Source organism: Hyla sarda, chromosome 5 (assembly GCF_029499605.1).
Source record: "Hyla sarda isolate aHylSar1 chromosome 5, aHylSar1.hap1, whole genome shotgun sequence".
Taxonomy (NCBI): Eukaryota; Metazoa; Chordata; class Amphibia; order Anura; family Hylidae; genus Hyla; species Hyla sarda.
In genome coordinates this window covers 216,319,234-216,336,364 of record NC_079193.1, presented here as the reverse complement: position 1 = coordinate 216,336,364, position 17,131 = coordinate 216,319,234, and the positions used below count along the sequence as shown (strand labels likewise).

Below are 17,131 nucleotides of genomic sequence, written 5' to 3'. Positions count from 1 at the left end.
GCCAGCTGGTTCAGAAGCGAACTTCGCTAAAGATTCTACCTTCTTGTCCGCGGGATCCTTGAAGGCAGCGGCATCTGCTAGAGGCAGTGTAATCGCTTTAGAGATCCGGGAGATTGGTGGATCCACAGAGGGAGGGGAAGCCACCTTAGCGACAAAGTCCTTGTCAAATGGATAACGTTCTTGAATTGTCTTAAAGGGTAGCTCCCGCCATCCTATTTTTTTTTCTTCTGTCCCTGCCTATTGCCAATCTATCCCTAACCCCCGTCACTGATGCCTGCTGGGGGGGACTTCCGCCCTTAGTTCATCTACACAGGGTGCCTCCAGCTGTTTTTCCACTGCAACTCCAAGCTTGCCCTGACATTTATTGGCTGTCAGTGCATGCTGGGAGTTGTAGTATTGAAACAGCTGGAGGCACCCTGTGTAGATAAACTATTAGTTAGTTACATGCGGTGCTAGCCCATCCCCTCCATCTCCCTCCCACTGCGCCATACCCCGTTCCCTCCATCACAAACCCCCCTCCTGCATACCCCGTTCCCTCATTACACTTACTGCAGAGTCCGGCAGCGGGCGTGCAGGGACAGCGGCGGCGACGAGCGGGAGGAGTGGCCTCCCAGCCAGTGGCCGTAGACCCAATGCGCTCGCTCCCTGCCTGTCTGACAGGCAGGGAGCGAGCGCAGGCTGAATGAAAAAGGACCGATGCCCGGCCGCATCAGTCCTTTTTCAGGCGTGACGTCACGCCAGGCTGCAGCCGACCACTAGGAGGGAGACCCCTAGTGGCCGGTTTTCAAATGTAAATTAAAGCATTTTAATTAATGCTAAGTATATTAGAGATATGTTGTAGCACATAAGTACTACAACATATCAAAAAATAAAGTTGGTGACAGTGCCCATTTAATTCCCGGAAATTTATTGTCTGGATGTTTCCATGCGGATTCCAGACTGCCATCAAAGTCAGCGTGAGAGCTGAACCTTTTAGGTGCTGGCTGAGCACGATGAAAGGATACTTCTGGATAGACATCCGAAGATCCTGGGTCCTCCAAGTGAAAGGTGTCTCTTATGGCTGTCACCAATGAGTGCACCGTTGCAATTGAGTCCGAGTGGTCCTCTGGATCAGATGCCGGTTCGGAAGCCTCGTCCACTAGTTCACCAGGGGAATGTGAATGAGTAGAGGCAGTCCTGGAGGGGGGTGATCCAGACCGGGTACGCGGCTCTGGCGAGGCAGAGCGGCGACTCCGAGAACGTCCTCTGAAGGAGCGACGTTTGTGCCCAGATGATAGGGGGGTGGGACCCGCGAGGGGAACGCTCACGTCCATCTGAAGACTCAATGGAAGAGTCAGACAAGGCACCCCCAAGTACGAGGAGACGGAGAGCGGGCCCTCTCCGAAGTCCTGCGCAGGAAGACCCCTTCAGGGCGGACACCATTACCCGGGGGGCCTCAGCCACCGAAAGGGAGATTTGGGTCAAGTCAGCCCTATACTGGGTCAGGGAAGAAACCCAGGGTGGTGAAGCGGCTGAACCCACCAGGACCGAAGGGGCATCGGGGGCACCAGGGGTTCTGGGGGAGCAGTGGAGCAGGCAGGGCAAGTGGCTCGGCAGAGCCAGGCACTTTGGTACTACAGTGTTTATAGACCAAAAAGTCTATGCATCTTGGCAGCTACGGAGAGGAGAACAGCTCCATGCAGCTAGAGTGAGAAAGTGACGGCCAATGGTAGAAGGGGGCGTGCCCGCAGCAGAGGCACTAACTAGTTGGCCCCCCCCTCTGACTGAAATTCGCGCCCACGGTGCTGATTGGAGGCTGATGCCTGCCTCAGAAGAGCTCCGACAGCCCTGTGGGCGGAGATAAAAACCAGGCCGAGAGGGAGCTGTAATGGCACCCGCTCCTTGCCCCGAGCGCACATGTAATTCGCATATGCGCCCGGGGGAACAGAGCGGGCGGTTAAGACGACAGCAGAGACTGCCAGAGAAAACAAAAGTAAGCCGGTGCCCGGCTCGTACCAGCGCCGCGGCTATCAGCCGCATATAAGGCTCTGGCGGCGAAAATGGAAGTAAGCCGGCCCGAACTGGCACCGCGGCTTGCAAACAAGGCGCTGTTCACACACAGAGCCAATATAACATACATGCCCCCTCAGAGTGCCACTGCTCACAGTGCTAAACAGAACATACATTCCCCCTCAGAGTGCCACTGCTCCCCCAGAATAAAATCCATTCCCAGTAAGCCAGCCCAACATTAAAAGGTGGGCCAGAAACAGGGGGTCTCCAGCAGTTGCAAGTCCGGTCCCGGGACTTGTCCTACCTGAGGAGAAAGAGGGAAAGTACTTACCTCAGTCAGAAGAACTTGCCTAACGAAGTCTCCAGTGAAGTCTTCAGTCAGCTTTAGTTACCTGCATCACGCCTGGCTGCTATGCCCGAGCGAGGCGAGCAGGAAAAATAGGGGGACCCGGACCCATGAGGTACCACCCAGGTGCTGACCGTTGGCGAGGGGGGGTTAACAGCGCGTATACGCAATGTCTGTGCCCCCTTACTCGCAATGGGGAAACAGTGAACCGCAGTTCCTGAGTCCCCACCTGAAAACAGAAAAGAAAAAGGAATAAAAAACTAACACGTCCCTATACTAGGAAAACAAAAAACAGAAGACCAGGTCTGGAGAAAACCAGACCCGTCCACCTCCTTCAGACACTAAGCTTAAACTGACTAGCTCAGAGCCTGAAGGCGGGTATATCCTGCTGGGAGGAGCTGACTTTTTTTTATTACCATAGTGTCACACCTCCTAGAGACAGCAAGATACACCCACGGTCTGTGTCCCCCAATGGAGCCGATAGAGAAAAACAGTGCATTAGAATTATTACACAACAAAACTGTTGGGAGTTCTACAGTAAATTAAATAATTATGGTAATATGTGGCACGTCTGCATGTAACACCATCACTCTCCACTGCAGCAGTTTAATATTTGCGAATTCAAATAGAGAAAACAGACATGGTCGCACATCCACAACATGCACAATGATCTAATGCTTCTCAGCAATATTTACTAAACTAACAGGTCGTTAGTGTACTTTATGATCAAAGTACAAGCCCACTAGTCACAATAAGGCCACCTGTATGTAGTGGGTCCCTAATGTCCCTTGCATAAAATGGCATAGAACTGGGCGGCGACCACCACCGCAACATCAGTGCCCACAGGGGGAACGACCCACTGGCAGAGCAGCCCAAATGCCACTCAAACCAGTCCCTGGGCCGCGCCTCCCCATAGACAAAGTGCCGCGGCAGCAATGGATGCCGCACAGCACCACACCAGTGAGAACAAGGTGTAAAAGCTCACTTACCATGTGCTCCCAGTCCGACTGGGAGGTTGCCAGAAAGGAAAGGGCCCTCAGCAGCTTCCTGGTAATTTATATAGGGCTGGGCAGAGGGGGAGGGGCAGAGTGCAGACCAAGAAAAAGTTTAATATTTGCACTGTAAGCTGGTGTTGCAATGTGGTTGTGGCTCAGATGTCATAGGTTCAACATTCTGAAAGAAGCAATTATGCTAGTAGGGCTCCTGATGAATATTTCATTGTGAAAATTATCTTGCAAAGTTTATTAATGCAAACATGCATTTCTAAAAAAGCAGGAATTGTAGATTCTGGATAGTGAGAGTATTCTCATCAAAGCAATGAACTGTCACCTTTAAAATAATTTTATGTAGAATAAGGATTGACACAGGAATAAGAGATTGCTTCTTTTTTAATGACATACTTCAATGCATTTACTTATCAATATAAAATACATTTAGCAACAAATTTCATAAAGGATAACAATCACTTATGCTGAACAATATCATCCAAAAGGGTGCTACACTAATAGTGTCTACTTAGCCCTCCTGTTCCTCTTGTAGCTGTGATCTTTATCTTCATCCCTGATATGAAAGAAAGAAAACCTTTAAATACTTTGTCAATTTAATCTTGTCTGGATGGATCTGCAGTAAAGTACCGTATTTATCGGGGTATACCAAGCACCGGCCTATAACACGCACCCTCATTTTACCAAGGATATTTGGGTAAAAAAAGTTTTTTACCCAAATATCCTTGGTAAAATGAGGGTGCGTGTGTGTGCATGCATATACCCCGATACACCCCCAGGAAAGGCAGGGGGAGAGGGGCCGTCGCTGCCTGCTTCTCTCCCCCTGCCTTTCCTGGGGCCTAGAGCCCTGCTGCCGGCCCTTCTCTCCCCCTGGCTATCGGTGCAGCTGCCAGTTCTCTCCCCCCTGACTATCGGTGCCGGCGCCCCATTGCAGGCGCCGATAGCCAGGGGGAGAGAAGTGGCGCCGGCAATGGGGCAGTGGCGCTGATAGCCAGGGGGAGAGAAGGGGCAGCCATTGCCGGCGCCGCTGCCCCATTGCCTCCCCCATCCCCGGTTGTATAATTACCTGTTGCCGAGGTCGGGTCTGCGCTGCTTCAGGCCTCCGGTGTGCGTCCCCTGCGTCGTTGCTATGAGTTGCAAGACGCAATGATGTCACTCGTCAATGCGCCGCGCTGTGCAGCGCATAGCAACGACCCAGGGGACGCACACCGGAGGCCTGAAGCAGCGCGGACCAGACCCCGGCAACAGGTAATCATACAACCGGGGATGGGGGAGGCAACGGGGCAGCGGCACCGGCAATGGGTGCCTCTGCCCCTTCTCTCCCCCTGGCTATCGGCGCCGCTGCCCCATTGCCGGCGCCGCTTCTCTCCCCCTGGCTGCAGCGGCTTATCGGAGTATAACACGCAGGTAGACTTTAGGCTAAAAATTTTAGCCTAATAAGTGCATGTTATACGCCGATAAATACGGTATTGATATACCAAAATGTATGCAATGGAAAAAAAGCTCTAATCTTATTTATAGATGCTAAACTAGACACACATGTATTACACATCTTAACATTTTATATGGCAAGAGATTTCAGAAAGTAGGGCACCTCTGGTGATAAAATCTAATTATTAATAATTCTTCTAAAACTTTAAAATATATATAGTCAAATCTAGTACAATAAAAAGATTAATTGCCCATAGCAACCAATCAAGATTTTGTTTTCATCTTCTAAAGAGTCTCTGAAAATGAGGGGCAACCGGTTTTTATACAGCTTCTGTTTCAATTTCTTACCAAATTTAGGATGTATCTTTACAGTTAGTAAATGGGAACATTCTTTACATTTAAAGGCAGAAAACTGGTTTTCAGTTTTTTCATCCTTACCATTTAAAAACCATAAAACTTTCAATTTTGCACCTAAAAATCCATATGATGCCTTACTTTTTTGCACCACCAATTCTACTTTGTAACGACATCAGTCATTTTACCCAAAAATCTATAGGGAAACGGAATAAAAAAATCATTGTGCGACCAAATTGAAGAAAAAACACAATTTTGTAAATTTTGGGGGCTTCTGTTTCTATGCAGTGAATTTTTCTGTAAAAACAACACCTTGTCTTTATTCTGTAGGTCCATACAATTAAATTGATACCATACTTATATAGGTTTGATTTTGTCTTACTTCTGAAAAAAATCATAACTACATGCAGGAAAATTTATACTTTCAGTATTGGGCAGTATGAGGGCAATTTTTTGAGCCATTATCTGTTTTTATTGGTATTTTATTGGTACCATTTTTGTTTTGATCAGACTTTTTGTTTGCTTTTTATTCATTCTTTTATGGTATAACAAGTGACCAAAAATACGCTATTTTGGACTTTGGAATTTTTTTGCGCCTAAACCATTGACCGTGCAGTTTAACTAACAATATAATGTTATAGTTTGGACATTTCCGCTCACAGCGATACCACATGTTTATTTTTATTTACACTTTTTTTTTTATGGGAAAAGGGGGGTGATTCGGACTTATTAGGGGAGGGGTTAAATCATCTTTATTAACTTTTTTTCCACTTTTTTATCTAGTGTTATAGCCCCCTCTAGGGGCAAGAAAACTGCACACACTGATCATTATTATCCCATAGGATAACATTGATCAGTGATTCTGCCGCTTGACTGCTCCTGCCTGGATCTCAGGCACGGAGAAGTCATTCCCTCAGAACCTACTGATGCGTCCTAGTCAGACCCTCCTGATGCGTCCTAGCTGATTTCACCACGATGGTCCAGATCAGCGAGACTGAGCTGCTGGGGTTGCATTTTTACAACTTTAGACGCAGCGATCAACTTTGAACACTGCGTCTAATGGGTTAATAGCGCGCGGCACCGCGATCTGCGACGCCCGCTATTAGCCAAGGGTTGCATTCTCAGAGGCAGGCCCAACCCGCTATGACACAGGGTCATGGCGTGACCCCGCATTATAGACAGGGTGTGGACTCAGGGCATACATGTACTCCCTTGGTCCTTAAGGGGTAAACTAAAAAACTGATGCATTAGTTTCCGCCTGGACTCCAGATTGCCACTTTGCGAACTACCAGAGGGATTTATGCTTCTGTTACTGATGTATTTAGCTCAGAGAGCATTGCCTACAAGAGATACAACAGCATCCACCTAGAAGCTTAGAGCAGGATTAGCTATGTACCAGTTTGAAAACAGAAATGTGTACATGCACAGGTTGCACTCACTAAAGCAAACAAAAGATACTGAAAATGATAAGAAATTGAAGCTAAAGTATATTATGATTTAGAACTTTTACTTAGGCAGGAATTTATACTGCTATTTTATAAGCCTAAGGAACACCCTTTAAAACATTCAATGTATAATGTGCAGCAAAAAACAAAATACAATCTTGCCTGTTTTTTTTATGTCTAGAATCCTTCTCCCTGTCCCTACTGCGATGTCTTCGTGGACTACTGCTGCGCTCTCTTTTGCGTCCAGATCGATGTCTGTCTCTGTAACTTCCCCCAGATTGTCGCGAGTCTGTAGATCCAGATCGCTCCCGTCTAGAGAAGCAGAAAATATAACAGTTAAAAGGCAATTGTTTCACACAAAAACACTTTTGAACGCACTATACTGCATTAGACTGACTGTAAAATATTCACAATAATAATAATAATCTACTTGTGTACTGGAGGCCTTATCCCAGATCTGACATCTGAGCTAATCAGTTTAGTCCCAGAGCAGTAGGAGAGGACTGACAGGTAAAGAAACAAATGGGTGGGTGGCGTGTCCCCCAATGAATCCTCCGAGAAAGATTTTACTGTAAGCATAAAAATCTACTTTTCTAGATCAGCTTCATTGGGGGGCACAAAAACCGTGGGACAAACCAAAGAAGTCCCTGGGGTGGGCAAAAAATTTAAGCAACTTAGGTCTTCGGTGGAAGGCTGGACCAGAGCCGCCTGCAACACCTTGCAGCTCAGACCAGCATCAGCAGATGCAAAGGTATGTACCTGGTAAAAGTTCGTAAACGTGTGTAATGACGACCAGGTGGCCGCCTTACAAATTTGCAGGGTTGAAGCCCTGTTGTGGAGAGCTCAGGAGGCCCCGACAGAAAGAGTGGAATGAGCCAAGACCCTGAAAGGAGAAGTCTTCCCCTTGCAGTGGTAAGCTTCCGAAATGGCAGAAAAGATCCACTGTGAAATGGTCGCCTTCGAAGCAGGAAGCGCCTTACCATGACCCTCTGTAAGCACAAAGGAGGAGTCATTCTGGCAAAAAGAAGAAGTGACTGAAAGGCAAGTCTGAACAGCCCATACCACATCAAGACCATGAAGCAAATGTTCCCTGGGATGAGATGGAGCAGGACAAAAAGGACGGAAGGACGATGTCCTCATTTAGGTGAAAGGCGGAGACCACCTTAGGCAGAAAGGACGGGACTGGACGAAAAACAACCTTGTCCTGGTGTAAGACCAGGAAGGGAGAATGGCAGGAGAGAGCTGCCAGCTCAGAAACTCTCCTAATGAAAGTTACCCCAATGAGGAAGGCCACCTTCCAGGAAAGGATACGAAGAGGAACGTCCTGGAGAGGTTTGTAGGGAGTACACTGTAGGGCACTGAGAACCAAATTTAGATCCCAAGGTGGAGTAGGATATCTGTAAGGCGGAGCCACATGAACAACACCCTGCAGAAAAGTCCGGATATGAGGATCGGACGCCAGGGGACACTGAAAGAGGATGGAGAGCGACGAAACTTGTCCCTTAAGGGAACTGAGAGCCAAGCGTTGTTCCAGCCCCGACTGTGAAAAGGAAAGAAGTTGTGGAAGAGAGAACGTAACTGGAGAAAAGGAGTGAGCTTCATCCTAATGAAAATAAGACCGCCAAGTATGGTGGTAAATCTTCGCAGAGGAGGGCTTGCGCGCCTTGATCAGTGCCAACTACTTGGGGAGAGAACCCCCTGGCCATCAGAACCACGGTCTCAAACGCCACGCCGTCAAATGCAGAGACTGTAAATTGGGGTGGCAACGGGGATCCTGAGAGAGCAGGTCAGGACGAACTGGGAGGTGTAGTGGCATGTCATCCTCTAGACAAACCATGTTGGCGTACCATGCCCGCCTGGGCCAGTCCGGAGCCATGAGAATGGTGGGAATGCCCTCCGCTTTGAGCTCCCTCAGGACCCTGGGAAGGAGAGGAATAGGAGGGAAGAGATAGGGGACGAAGTGCGACCAAGGAACCACCAGGGCGTCCAAGGCTAGGGCCAAGGGATCCCAGGACCTGCCACAAAGCGAGGATCATTTTGGTTGTGGCGGGATGCAAACAGGTCCGCGTCCGGGGTGCCCCAGAGGTTGCAGATATCCGCAAACACCTCTGGATGAAGAAACCACTCGACAGGGTCGGCTAAGGAGCAGCTGAGTAAGTCTGCCTCCAAATTTTTCACCCTTGGTATGTGGATCGCCGAGATGGAGGGAACTCTGAGCTCTGCCCGGAGAAAGATCTTTGAGACCTCGGCCATCGCCGCTGAGCAGCGTGTGCCACCCTGGCGATTGACATACGCCACAGCTGTGGAGTTGTCTGACTGGACATGAACAGGTGTTCCCAATAGCGGAGGCAAAAAGGTAGATTGCCCTGAGTTCCAGGATGTAGATTGGGAGAAGAGCTTCCCGGGAGGACTAAAGGTACTGGACAGTTAGGTCCCTGAAGACTGGCATCAGTCGTGATGACCTGTCAGTTGAGGGGCAGAAAGGATCATCCCTAATGAAGAAGAGGGGACCGAAGCCACCACAGAAGGGACTGACAAGTCCTGGAAGGAAGAATGATCCTGTGATCGAGGGATAGCGGAGAGTTGTCCCACCGGGACAGAAGAGAAATTTGAAGAGGGCGATAATGAAACTGGGCAAAAGGAACGGCTTCCATGGCCGCCACCATCCGACCCAGGACTTCCATGCAGAACCAAATGGAAACTGGAACAGGACGCTGGAGAATACGAACTCCTGATAACAGAGCAAGGCGCTTGTCCAGCGGAAGCCAGGCGGTCGCCGTGTTGAACTGGAGTCCCAGGAAGATTAGAGACTGGGTGGGAGTCAGGTTGGACTTGTCCTGATTGAGCACCCAGCCGAAACGGGACAAGGTCTGAAGAGTGAGAAGGAGACTCTCTTGATTCTGGGCTCTGGTTGGAGCCTTGACCAGGAGGTCATCCAGGTAGGGATCAGGCGGACGGAACCCCCTTTCTTGGGAACCACAGACAGGTTCGAATAGAAGCCCAAAAAACGCTCCCTGGGAGGAACTGGGGCGAGCGGGAAATAAAAAATAAAAAAAAAAGCAAACCCTTGGAAAAGGAAGCAAACTCGATACGATATCTGTTGGAAACAACATCTTGGACCCAAGAGTCCTGCATGGGTGCAGACCAAACGTCCCGAAAAAGAGACAAACGCCCTCCCACCCGAGAAGAATCTTTGCGTGGGGGAGTCCCTTCAGGCAGAGGGAGGCTTACAGATGCCCGACTTGGCCACGAAATAGCTGGAACGGTTATCCAATTTCCAGGAAGGATGGGTCTTGAAAATAGGAGCCTTCTTATCCTTTGACGGTGCCAGTCTGGTCTCGAGCCATAGAACCGAGGTGACCCGAAGGTTGTCGACTTCCTTCGGGAGTCGGTACGGCTAAACTTATTCTATAGTAATAAGGAGCTCTTACCTCAAGTCTGAGATAATCTCATCCAGGCGTTTTGCAAAAAGTCAAGACCCAGTAAAAGGAAGCTCAGTGAGAGATTTCCTGGAAGCGGCATCAGCGTCCCAGGCCTCAAGCCACATGGAATGACAAACTGCCACTAGATTACCTGTGGCAAAAGCCATACAACGGGCCGACTGCATAGAAGCAGATCACAAAAAGTCTCCAGCATTGGAGATCCACCAAATCTTCCAAAGGGGCCCCAGACAAAATGCCCTGGGTTGAGAAGCCAAGACAGAAAGGGCTTTTGACACCCAAGCAGAAGCGAAGGTAGGAAGTAAGATGAAACTGCTGCTTCAAAGGCAAATTTTGCCAGATTTTCGAACCTCTTGTCCGCAGGGTCCTTAAAAAGGAAGCTGCATCTGCCAATGGCAGAGTAGTCACCTTTGACAGGCAGGAAACCGGAGGATCCATGGTTGGTGGAGATGTCCATCTTGCAACGAGGTCCTGGGCAAAAGGAAACTGTGCTTGAACCTTCTTTGTCCCTAGAAAGTGCTTGTCAGGATGCTTCCATGCTGTTTCCAGTAAGGAGTCAAATTAAAAAAGGTGTCAGAGGCAGAACCTGACGCCTCATCTTCCAGTTCCCCAGGAGAGTGGGAGCAGGTGGAGATCGCCTTGGATGAAGGCGAAACGGACCTGGTACGCAGATCTGGAGACCTAAGGCGGTGACCAGGAGAGTGGCCCTTAGAAGAGGGGCGTTTTCGTGGTGTCGGGGAAGAGGAGTGAGACCTATGAGGAGAGCGCCTATTTCGGACTCTGGTGTAAGGAAGACCTCTCCAAAGCGGTCATCACGGAATGGGAAACCTGCGCCAAGTCTGAAATAGACTGTAAAAGGGAAGATACCCATTCCGGAGGGAGAGCAGAGCCCATAGGTTCTGGTGGAACGTCCTGTGAAGATACACCAGGAGGGCCGGGGCGTGCAGTAGCGCAGGAAGGACAAGTGGGTTAAGCAGAACCACAAGGCATTTTAGTTTTGCAGCCTACACAGGCGTAATAGGTGACCAGGGCCGCAGGGACCTGTCTGAGGAGGGGGGGGGGGCAGTTCTGGGTTTGGACATAGTGCAACCAAAAGTAAAAATGGAGCAGTCTCACCCAGTGTCTGTGTCCCTCAGGAAGAGAAGAAGCAGGCTGTGTGAAGAAAAGCCGGTCCTCCGCAGAGAATAGAGAGAGAGGGAGGGGGTGGGCTAGCCCAATGAGAAGGAGGGGGCAGGACCAGCCAGGCCCTCATTGGTTCAAATGACCCCTGCCCTGATAGGTAGTTAACCAAAGCCCCCAATACGTGCGCTATAGGGCCGGAATGCCTGCCAGCCGGTAGTAGGCGGAGCTAAAACTCAGTGTGGAGAACGCGTTGCGGCCATCATAAAAAAAAAAACTGAATGCCGTATATTAAAGAAAGTGCGGGCAGGAGAAAAGAGCTGTCGTCAGTTTGCAAACAACGCAGCTGAGAAGAGAACATAAGCTCCGGCGCGCCGATCGATGCGAAAATATGCCAGGCGCATGCGCACAAAGCAAGAATGCGCTTAATAATGTAAAAAACACTTATTGAAATGTCCTGCACCACTGTTTCTGTCCTCAATGTTCAGAATGGCCAAGCAGGAGACTGTCCCCAGAGTGAATAAAAAGGAGTGGGCTACAAATAGGGGGGTACAGAGGTTTAGAATCCTGAGAAGGGCTAGAAACCTGAAAAGAAAGGGAGAGAAATACTCACTTTGTCCTTAGAAAACTTTTCCTAATGAAGTCTTCAGTCAGCTAGTAAACACCTGCATCATGCCGGGCTGAAACAGCGAGACGAGCAGGGAGGGTAGGGGGGGATCCGGACCCAGAGGTACAACCCCAGGTGCTGACCGGTGGCGAGAAGGGGTTGACAGTGTATAACTCGATGCCTGTGCCCCTTCTTCGCAAATGGGGAAACAGTGAATGCTATGTTCCTGAGACCCCACCTAAAAAGAGAGAAATAAAAGGGAGAGAAAATTCTAACTATACATCCCTAAACTCAAAAATAAGAAAAAATAAGCGACCAGGTCTGGTGAACTCCATACCTGTGTCTGCCTCCTACTGACAATAAGCTAAAACCGATTAGCTCAGGTACCTGTGGGCGGGTATATCCTGCTGGGAGGGGCCAACTTGTCTTGTTGCCTAGTGTCAAGCCTCCTAGTGGCAGCAGCACATACCCACGGTTTCTGTGTCCCCCAATGGAGCCGATCAAGAAATGCTGCATATCACAGCAAACTTACAAGCCTTTCCTTCCCCAAGGGAAAAGATTTACAGTGTAAGGGTGGGTTCACACTACGTTTTCTCCCATACGGGAGCGCATACGGCAGGGGGGAGCTAAAACCTCGCGCTCCCGTATGCCACCGTATGCGCTCCCGTATGTCATTCATTTCAATGAGCCGGCCGGAGTGAAACGTTCGGTCCGGTCGGCTCATTTTTGCGCCATATGCGCTTTTACAACCGGACCTAAAACAGTGGTTGACCACAGTTTTAGGTCCGGTTGTAAAAGCGCATACGGCGCAAAAATGAGCCGACCGAACGTTTCACTCCGGCCGGCTCATTGAAATGAATGACATACGGGAGCGCATACGGAAGTGCGAGGTTTTAGCTCCCCCCTGCCGTATGCGCTCCCGTATGGGAGAAAACGTAGTGTGAACCCAGCCTAAAGCTGTTTCAGACAACAGTGATACAAGATCCATTTCGGTGTCTGTATCATGGCCTTAAATCCTGGCCCATCCACAGGCTCCATAACTCAAACTGAAAGATTTATAGGAATCTATGATGCCTTCAGGTCAATAGACCCAAAGTTGGGCCGTGACTTGCAGCTGTGGTTTGGATACCAGAATGCAGCTGTATTGAACGCCAGTCTGAAACTGGCTTAACTAGGGTCAACCAAAACTGACCGGTTATCAGTTGCGAAGAAGCACTGATACACAACCTCAAATCACATAGAAGTATCTAACAATAAAGAATAAACATGGTTTTCATCATTACTTGAGCTAAAAACCGCCCTGATGGTACGTTTACACAGTTGAAACTTGCAGCAGGTAACCCGCTGCATCCAACTACGCCCCTGCTACAGTACTACATTTACAATGGACACTTATTCTATTTACCTTTTTATTGAGGAAGACGACATTGAGGAGCAAGCATCATCCTGGATTTCATCATGCCATTTTCCACTCAGTTCTTCCATATGTACATTAATGACATCTCGTATTATCTGGAAAGAAACAAAAAAAAAATATTTTATTTTTAGATGGATCAAAGTGTACCTGTCATTTATAAAAAGCTAACATGACACAGAGACCTGCAAAAAGTTTTGATAAACTGATCAGTAGAATGCGCAGGGAGAAGTGCATGGTAGAGCTTTGCACTCCATGGATGTCATGAAGATCATGGAGAGCCAGGGAGTGAAGTGTGCTAAGGTGTGCTGCTTCTTACCCCTCATTCTAATAATCGGTGATGCCTCTGTGACATGTCAAAAGGTTTTGTTTTGTTCTTTTGTTTAATTTTTCTTATTAAATGACAGGTACACTGACACAGGAGAATACATTTAATGTAATTGTCAGGCCCAAGGCCTGATTATTAAAATCCTATATGTGTATTATAAATTATATCTGTGTATAAACTAAGACATGGGTGAGGGGTCATTCAGACTGTGTTTTGTGTATTGCATTTTATTGTGGGGGGGGGGGGGGGGGGTCTGGCTGCTTGTTTACATCTCCTTTGAAGTCAAAGGCTCTTTTTGAAGCAGCAGGAAGTCATGCACTCTGGTCCCATCATATAATCAACCAGATAAGAGGGCCAGAGACAGAGATGCCCCCCTGGTGGGATCAAAGGGGAGGGGGGAATGGAGTTTATATTCTATATCATCAGAATTAAACAAGAATTTTTTCAAAGAGGAATCTTCCTCTTCATGAGGATTTTCCACATATTCTCCTTCTAATTCTGGAGATTTACTTTCTTCAGAATCCGAAAGACACCGTTTTAGTCTTTTTTACAGCTGAGACATTAACCGAAGTAGTGGATGCCACAGGGGTAACAGGTGCAAAAGAGGCCAATGCAGAGTGTATCTCTGAATGAATCATGGATTTAATTTCTTGAGTTGGAGAGTCATCTTTTACTACTGATGCAATACATGATTTACACAGAGGTTTAGAAGCAGATTCAGGAAACTCCTTATAGCAAATAACACATTTCTTAGGTTTTGATTTTTTTCGGTTTAAACGAAGAACCTGCAGAATCCTTGTCTCCCTGAAAATACAAGGAAGAGAAGGATAAAACACCATGCAATGAAGATGGGCCAGGGAGGATCCTGGGATCACTGGAGGATCTGGAACTTATCCAACGCTGGAATGAGGTAGAGCAGATTCCATCTGGGAGAGGGGCTTCTTATAGGAAAAAAAAGCCAGTCTCCAGATTCAAATTCCCCGCCCCAGTGTGGCCGGAAGTGACGTCAGACGCCAGCATCACCGTCCGGAAGCGCTCGCGCGAGATAAAGAACTCCTTGTTGAAGGCAGAGACCGCTACAGGAGACCGTACAGAGACCCGCACACTACACAGTGCTTCCGCGGCATCCCTCCGCCTCCATCCTCCCGGAGCGTACCTACAAAGAGGACCGGACCACGGGGAGAAAAAGACAGGGGGTGTGCTATGCCTGCACCAAGAGTCTGCAAGGCCCCGGAAAGGACCTTAAATTTCTTCATGCATGAGAGTAAGAAACCCCCCTGCACCTCTCAGCTCCTTCCCTGACAGGGACAGGAAAAAACACTGGTGTGGACAGGAAGGGGTAGGGAATTTAACCTCTCAGTGTTTTTTCCTGTCCCAATTAGGAGGAGGAGATAATCTCATGGGTGCTGTTGTGGAGACGTGGGGGGGGGGGGGGGGGGGGGGAGACCCTAATCGTCTATTGTGACAGACGTGAGAAGATTACCAGTGACGAGATGACAGCCTGAAGATGTGGCAGGCTTGATGGGTATATAAACGTATAACCATGCCCAGAAACAAATCTATAACCTGTAGCACCAAATCTATAACACTAAACCACTTCCGCCTAGCTTTTAACCCCAACCCAGAGCGAGAGCTGTAACCAAAAATGAACACAAACATTCACAGAACTCTGCTACCGCATACACAGACAATAACTGTTACCACTGTATGCCTAGTACAACCTGCTAAAAACGTATAAAATGGTAAGCACCAGAAACCTATTAACCTGAGAAACAAATGCTGCTCGCATAAGCCTAAACATGAGTGACCTGAGAACATGTGAAAGGGACCAAGGTAATTATGAAAACTGTAATACCTGAGAAACCAACACAATGCCAACGTGGCAGCCTAATGACAGTAATAGACTGGCATGAATGAGAGAAGTGTGACTAAACTATAACAGCCTAATGTTGATAACTGAATGCATCGTTTATTCCCTGTAATATTGACTGAATAGTAACAGTGCCATAGCAAATCATATGTGTAGAAAGATAGCACAGCACAGGCATGCCCGACATATCTGCCATTGCGGACGTATACAAGGAACGCATGCCATGCATGAACTATGCTATGGTAAAGTACGTGGTATATCTGCTGTAGTTACAGTATGCAGCTTACGGCCCAAGCTTAAACCACAAGGATGCATCCCACCAAAATACATCAAATACCATGAGACTACAACCACCTGTGTCTCAAGATGTTATTGCTCTGAAGGAGTCAGTAACAATAACTGTTAAACTTACGGTGGGGATTACCAGAACCTCTATGTCAAGGTATTGTTACTCTGAAGATGTGTCAATAATAACAATTGAGCCAATCATGTCCCACCTGAAGACATGTCGGGTAATGTGGGGATAAAACCACCTATATGTTGAGGTATTATTGCTCTGAAAACGTGTCAGTAACAATAATTATGAAAATCGCTTCTCACCTGATGACGTGTCAGGTACTGTTAGGAATGCCACTTGTGTTGATTTACTGAAAAGACCACTATGAGAGCATGTGCCCTACTATTATGAGCGTGTGTGAAAGACTACTATGAGCGCAAATACCTTAGTTGACTCCTGAGAGTCTATACATGAATTGACTACTAACAGTGTAAACGCGAAATGACTACTAAGAGCGTATGCCCGCAGTGACTACTATGAGAGCGTAAACATGAAGTGAATACTATGAAAGCGTATACATAAAGTGAATACTATGAAAGCGTATACATAAAGTGAATACAATGAGTGTGTATATGAAGTGACACCTTTGAGACCGTGAGAAAGACTACTATGAGCGCGTATACATGAAATGACTGCTATGAGAGCGTATATATGAAATAGCTGCTACGAGAGCGTATACATGAAGTGAGTACTATGCTAGCATACACATGAAATGACTACCATGAGAGCATATGAAATGCCTACTATGAGAATGTATAAATGCAGTGACTACTCAGAGCATCTACATAAACTGTCTGCTATGAGAGCATATACATGAAGTGACTACTATGAGAGCGTATACGTGCAATGACTATTAAGAGAGCATAAGAATGACTACTATGAGAGCGTATACATGAAATGACAATGAGAGCGTAAGAATGACTATTATGGAAGCGTATACATGAGATGACTACTATGATAGCGTGTCCATGAAGTGAGAACCGTGAGAGCGTAAAAATGACTATTATGAGAGGGTATACATGAAATGACTTGTGCGAGTGTAAGAAATGACTTCTAAAAGAGCGTATGCATGAAATGACTGTTATAAGAGTGAATACATGAAGTGACCACTAAGAGAGCGTAAGAATTACTACTATGCGTATACCTGCAATAACTGCTATGAGAGCAAATACCTGAAGTGACTACTATGAAAGAGTATAAATGAAATGACTATGAGGGCGTAAACATGACATGACTATTATGAGGGCGTAAGAATGACAGATCGTGTACTTGACGTTACTACTACTAAGAGAGCATATAAAAAGAAATGAAGATATGAGCGTCTGTGATATATAAATGCTATAAGCGTACCGAATATATAATGCTATGAGCGTGCGTAATATATATTCTACAAGCGTACATGCTATAATAAATGCTATGAATGTCCGTAATATGTAAATGCTATGAG

At 47.4% G+C, this 17,131-nt stretch overlaps 1 protein-coding gene across 1 annotated transcript in view; it reads right to left on the bottom strand.

The window, feature by feature from the left end:
• Nucleotides 1-3,705: 3,705 nt before the first annotated feature.
• SNRNP48 (small nuclear ribonucleoprotein U11/U12 subunit 48) overlaps nt 3,706-17,131 on the bottom strand; it is a 57,329-nt gene continuing 43,903 nt past the window's right edge. The window contains exons 7-9 of the mRNA XM_056521119.1: nt 13,141-13,247; nt 6,732-6,881; nt 3,706-3,895 (exon numbers count right to left, since the gene is read on the bottom strand). Coding sequence (XP_056377094.1) covers nt 3,847-3,895; nt 6,732-6,881; nt 13,141-13,247 — 306 coding nt within the window. The 3' untranslated portion in view covers nt 3,706-3,846. The remainder of the gene's footprint in view (nt 3,896-6,731; nt 6,882-13,140; nt 13,248-17,131) is intronic.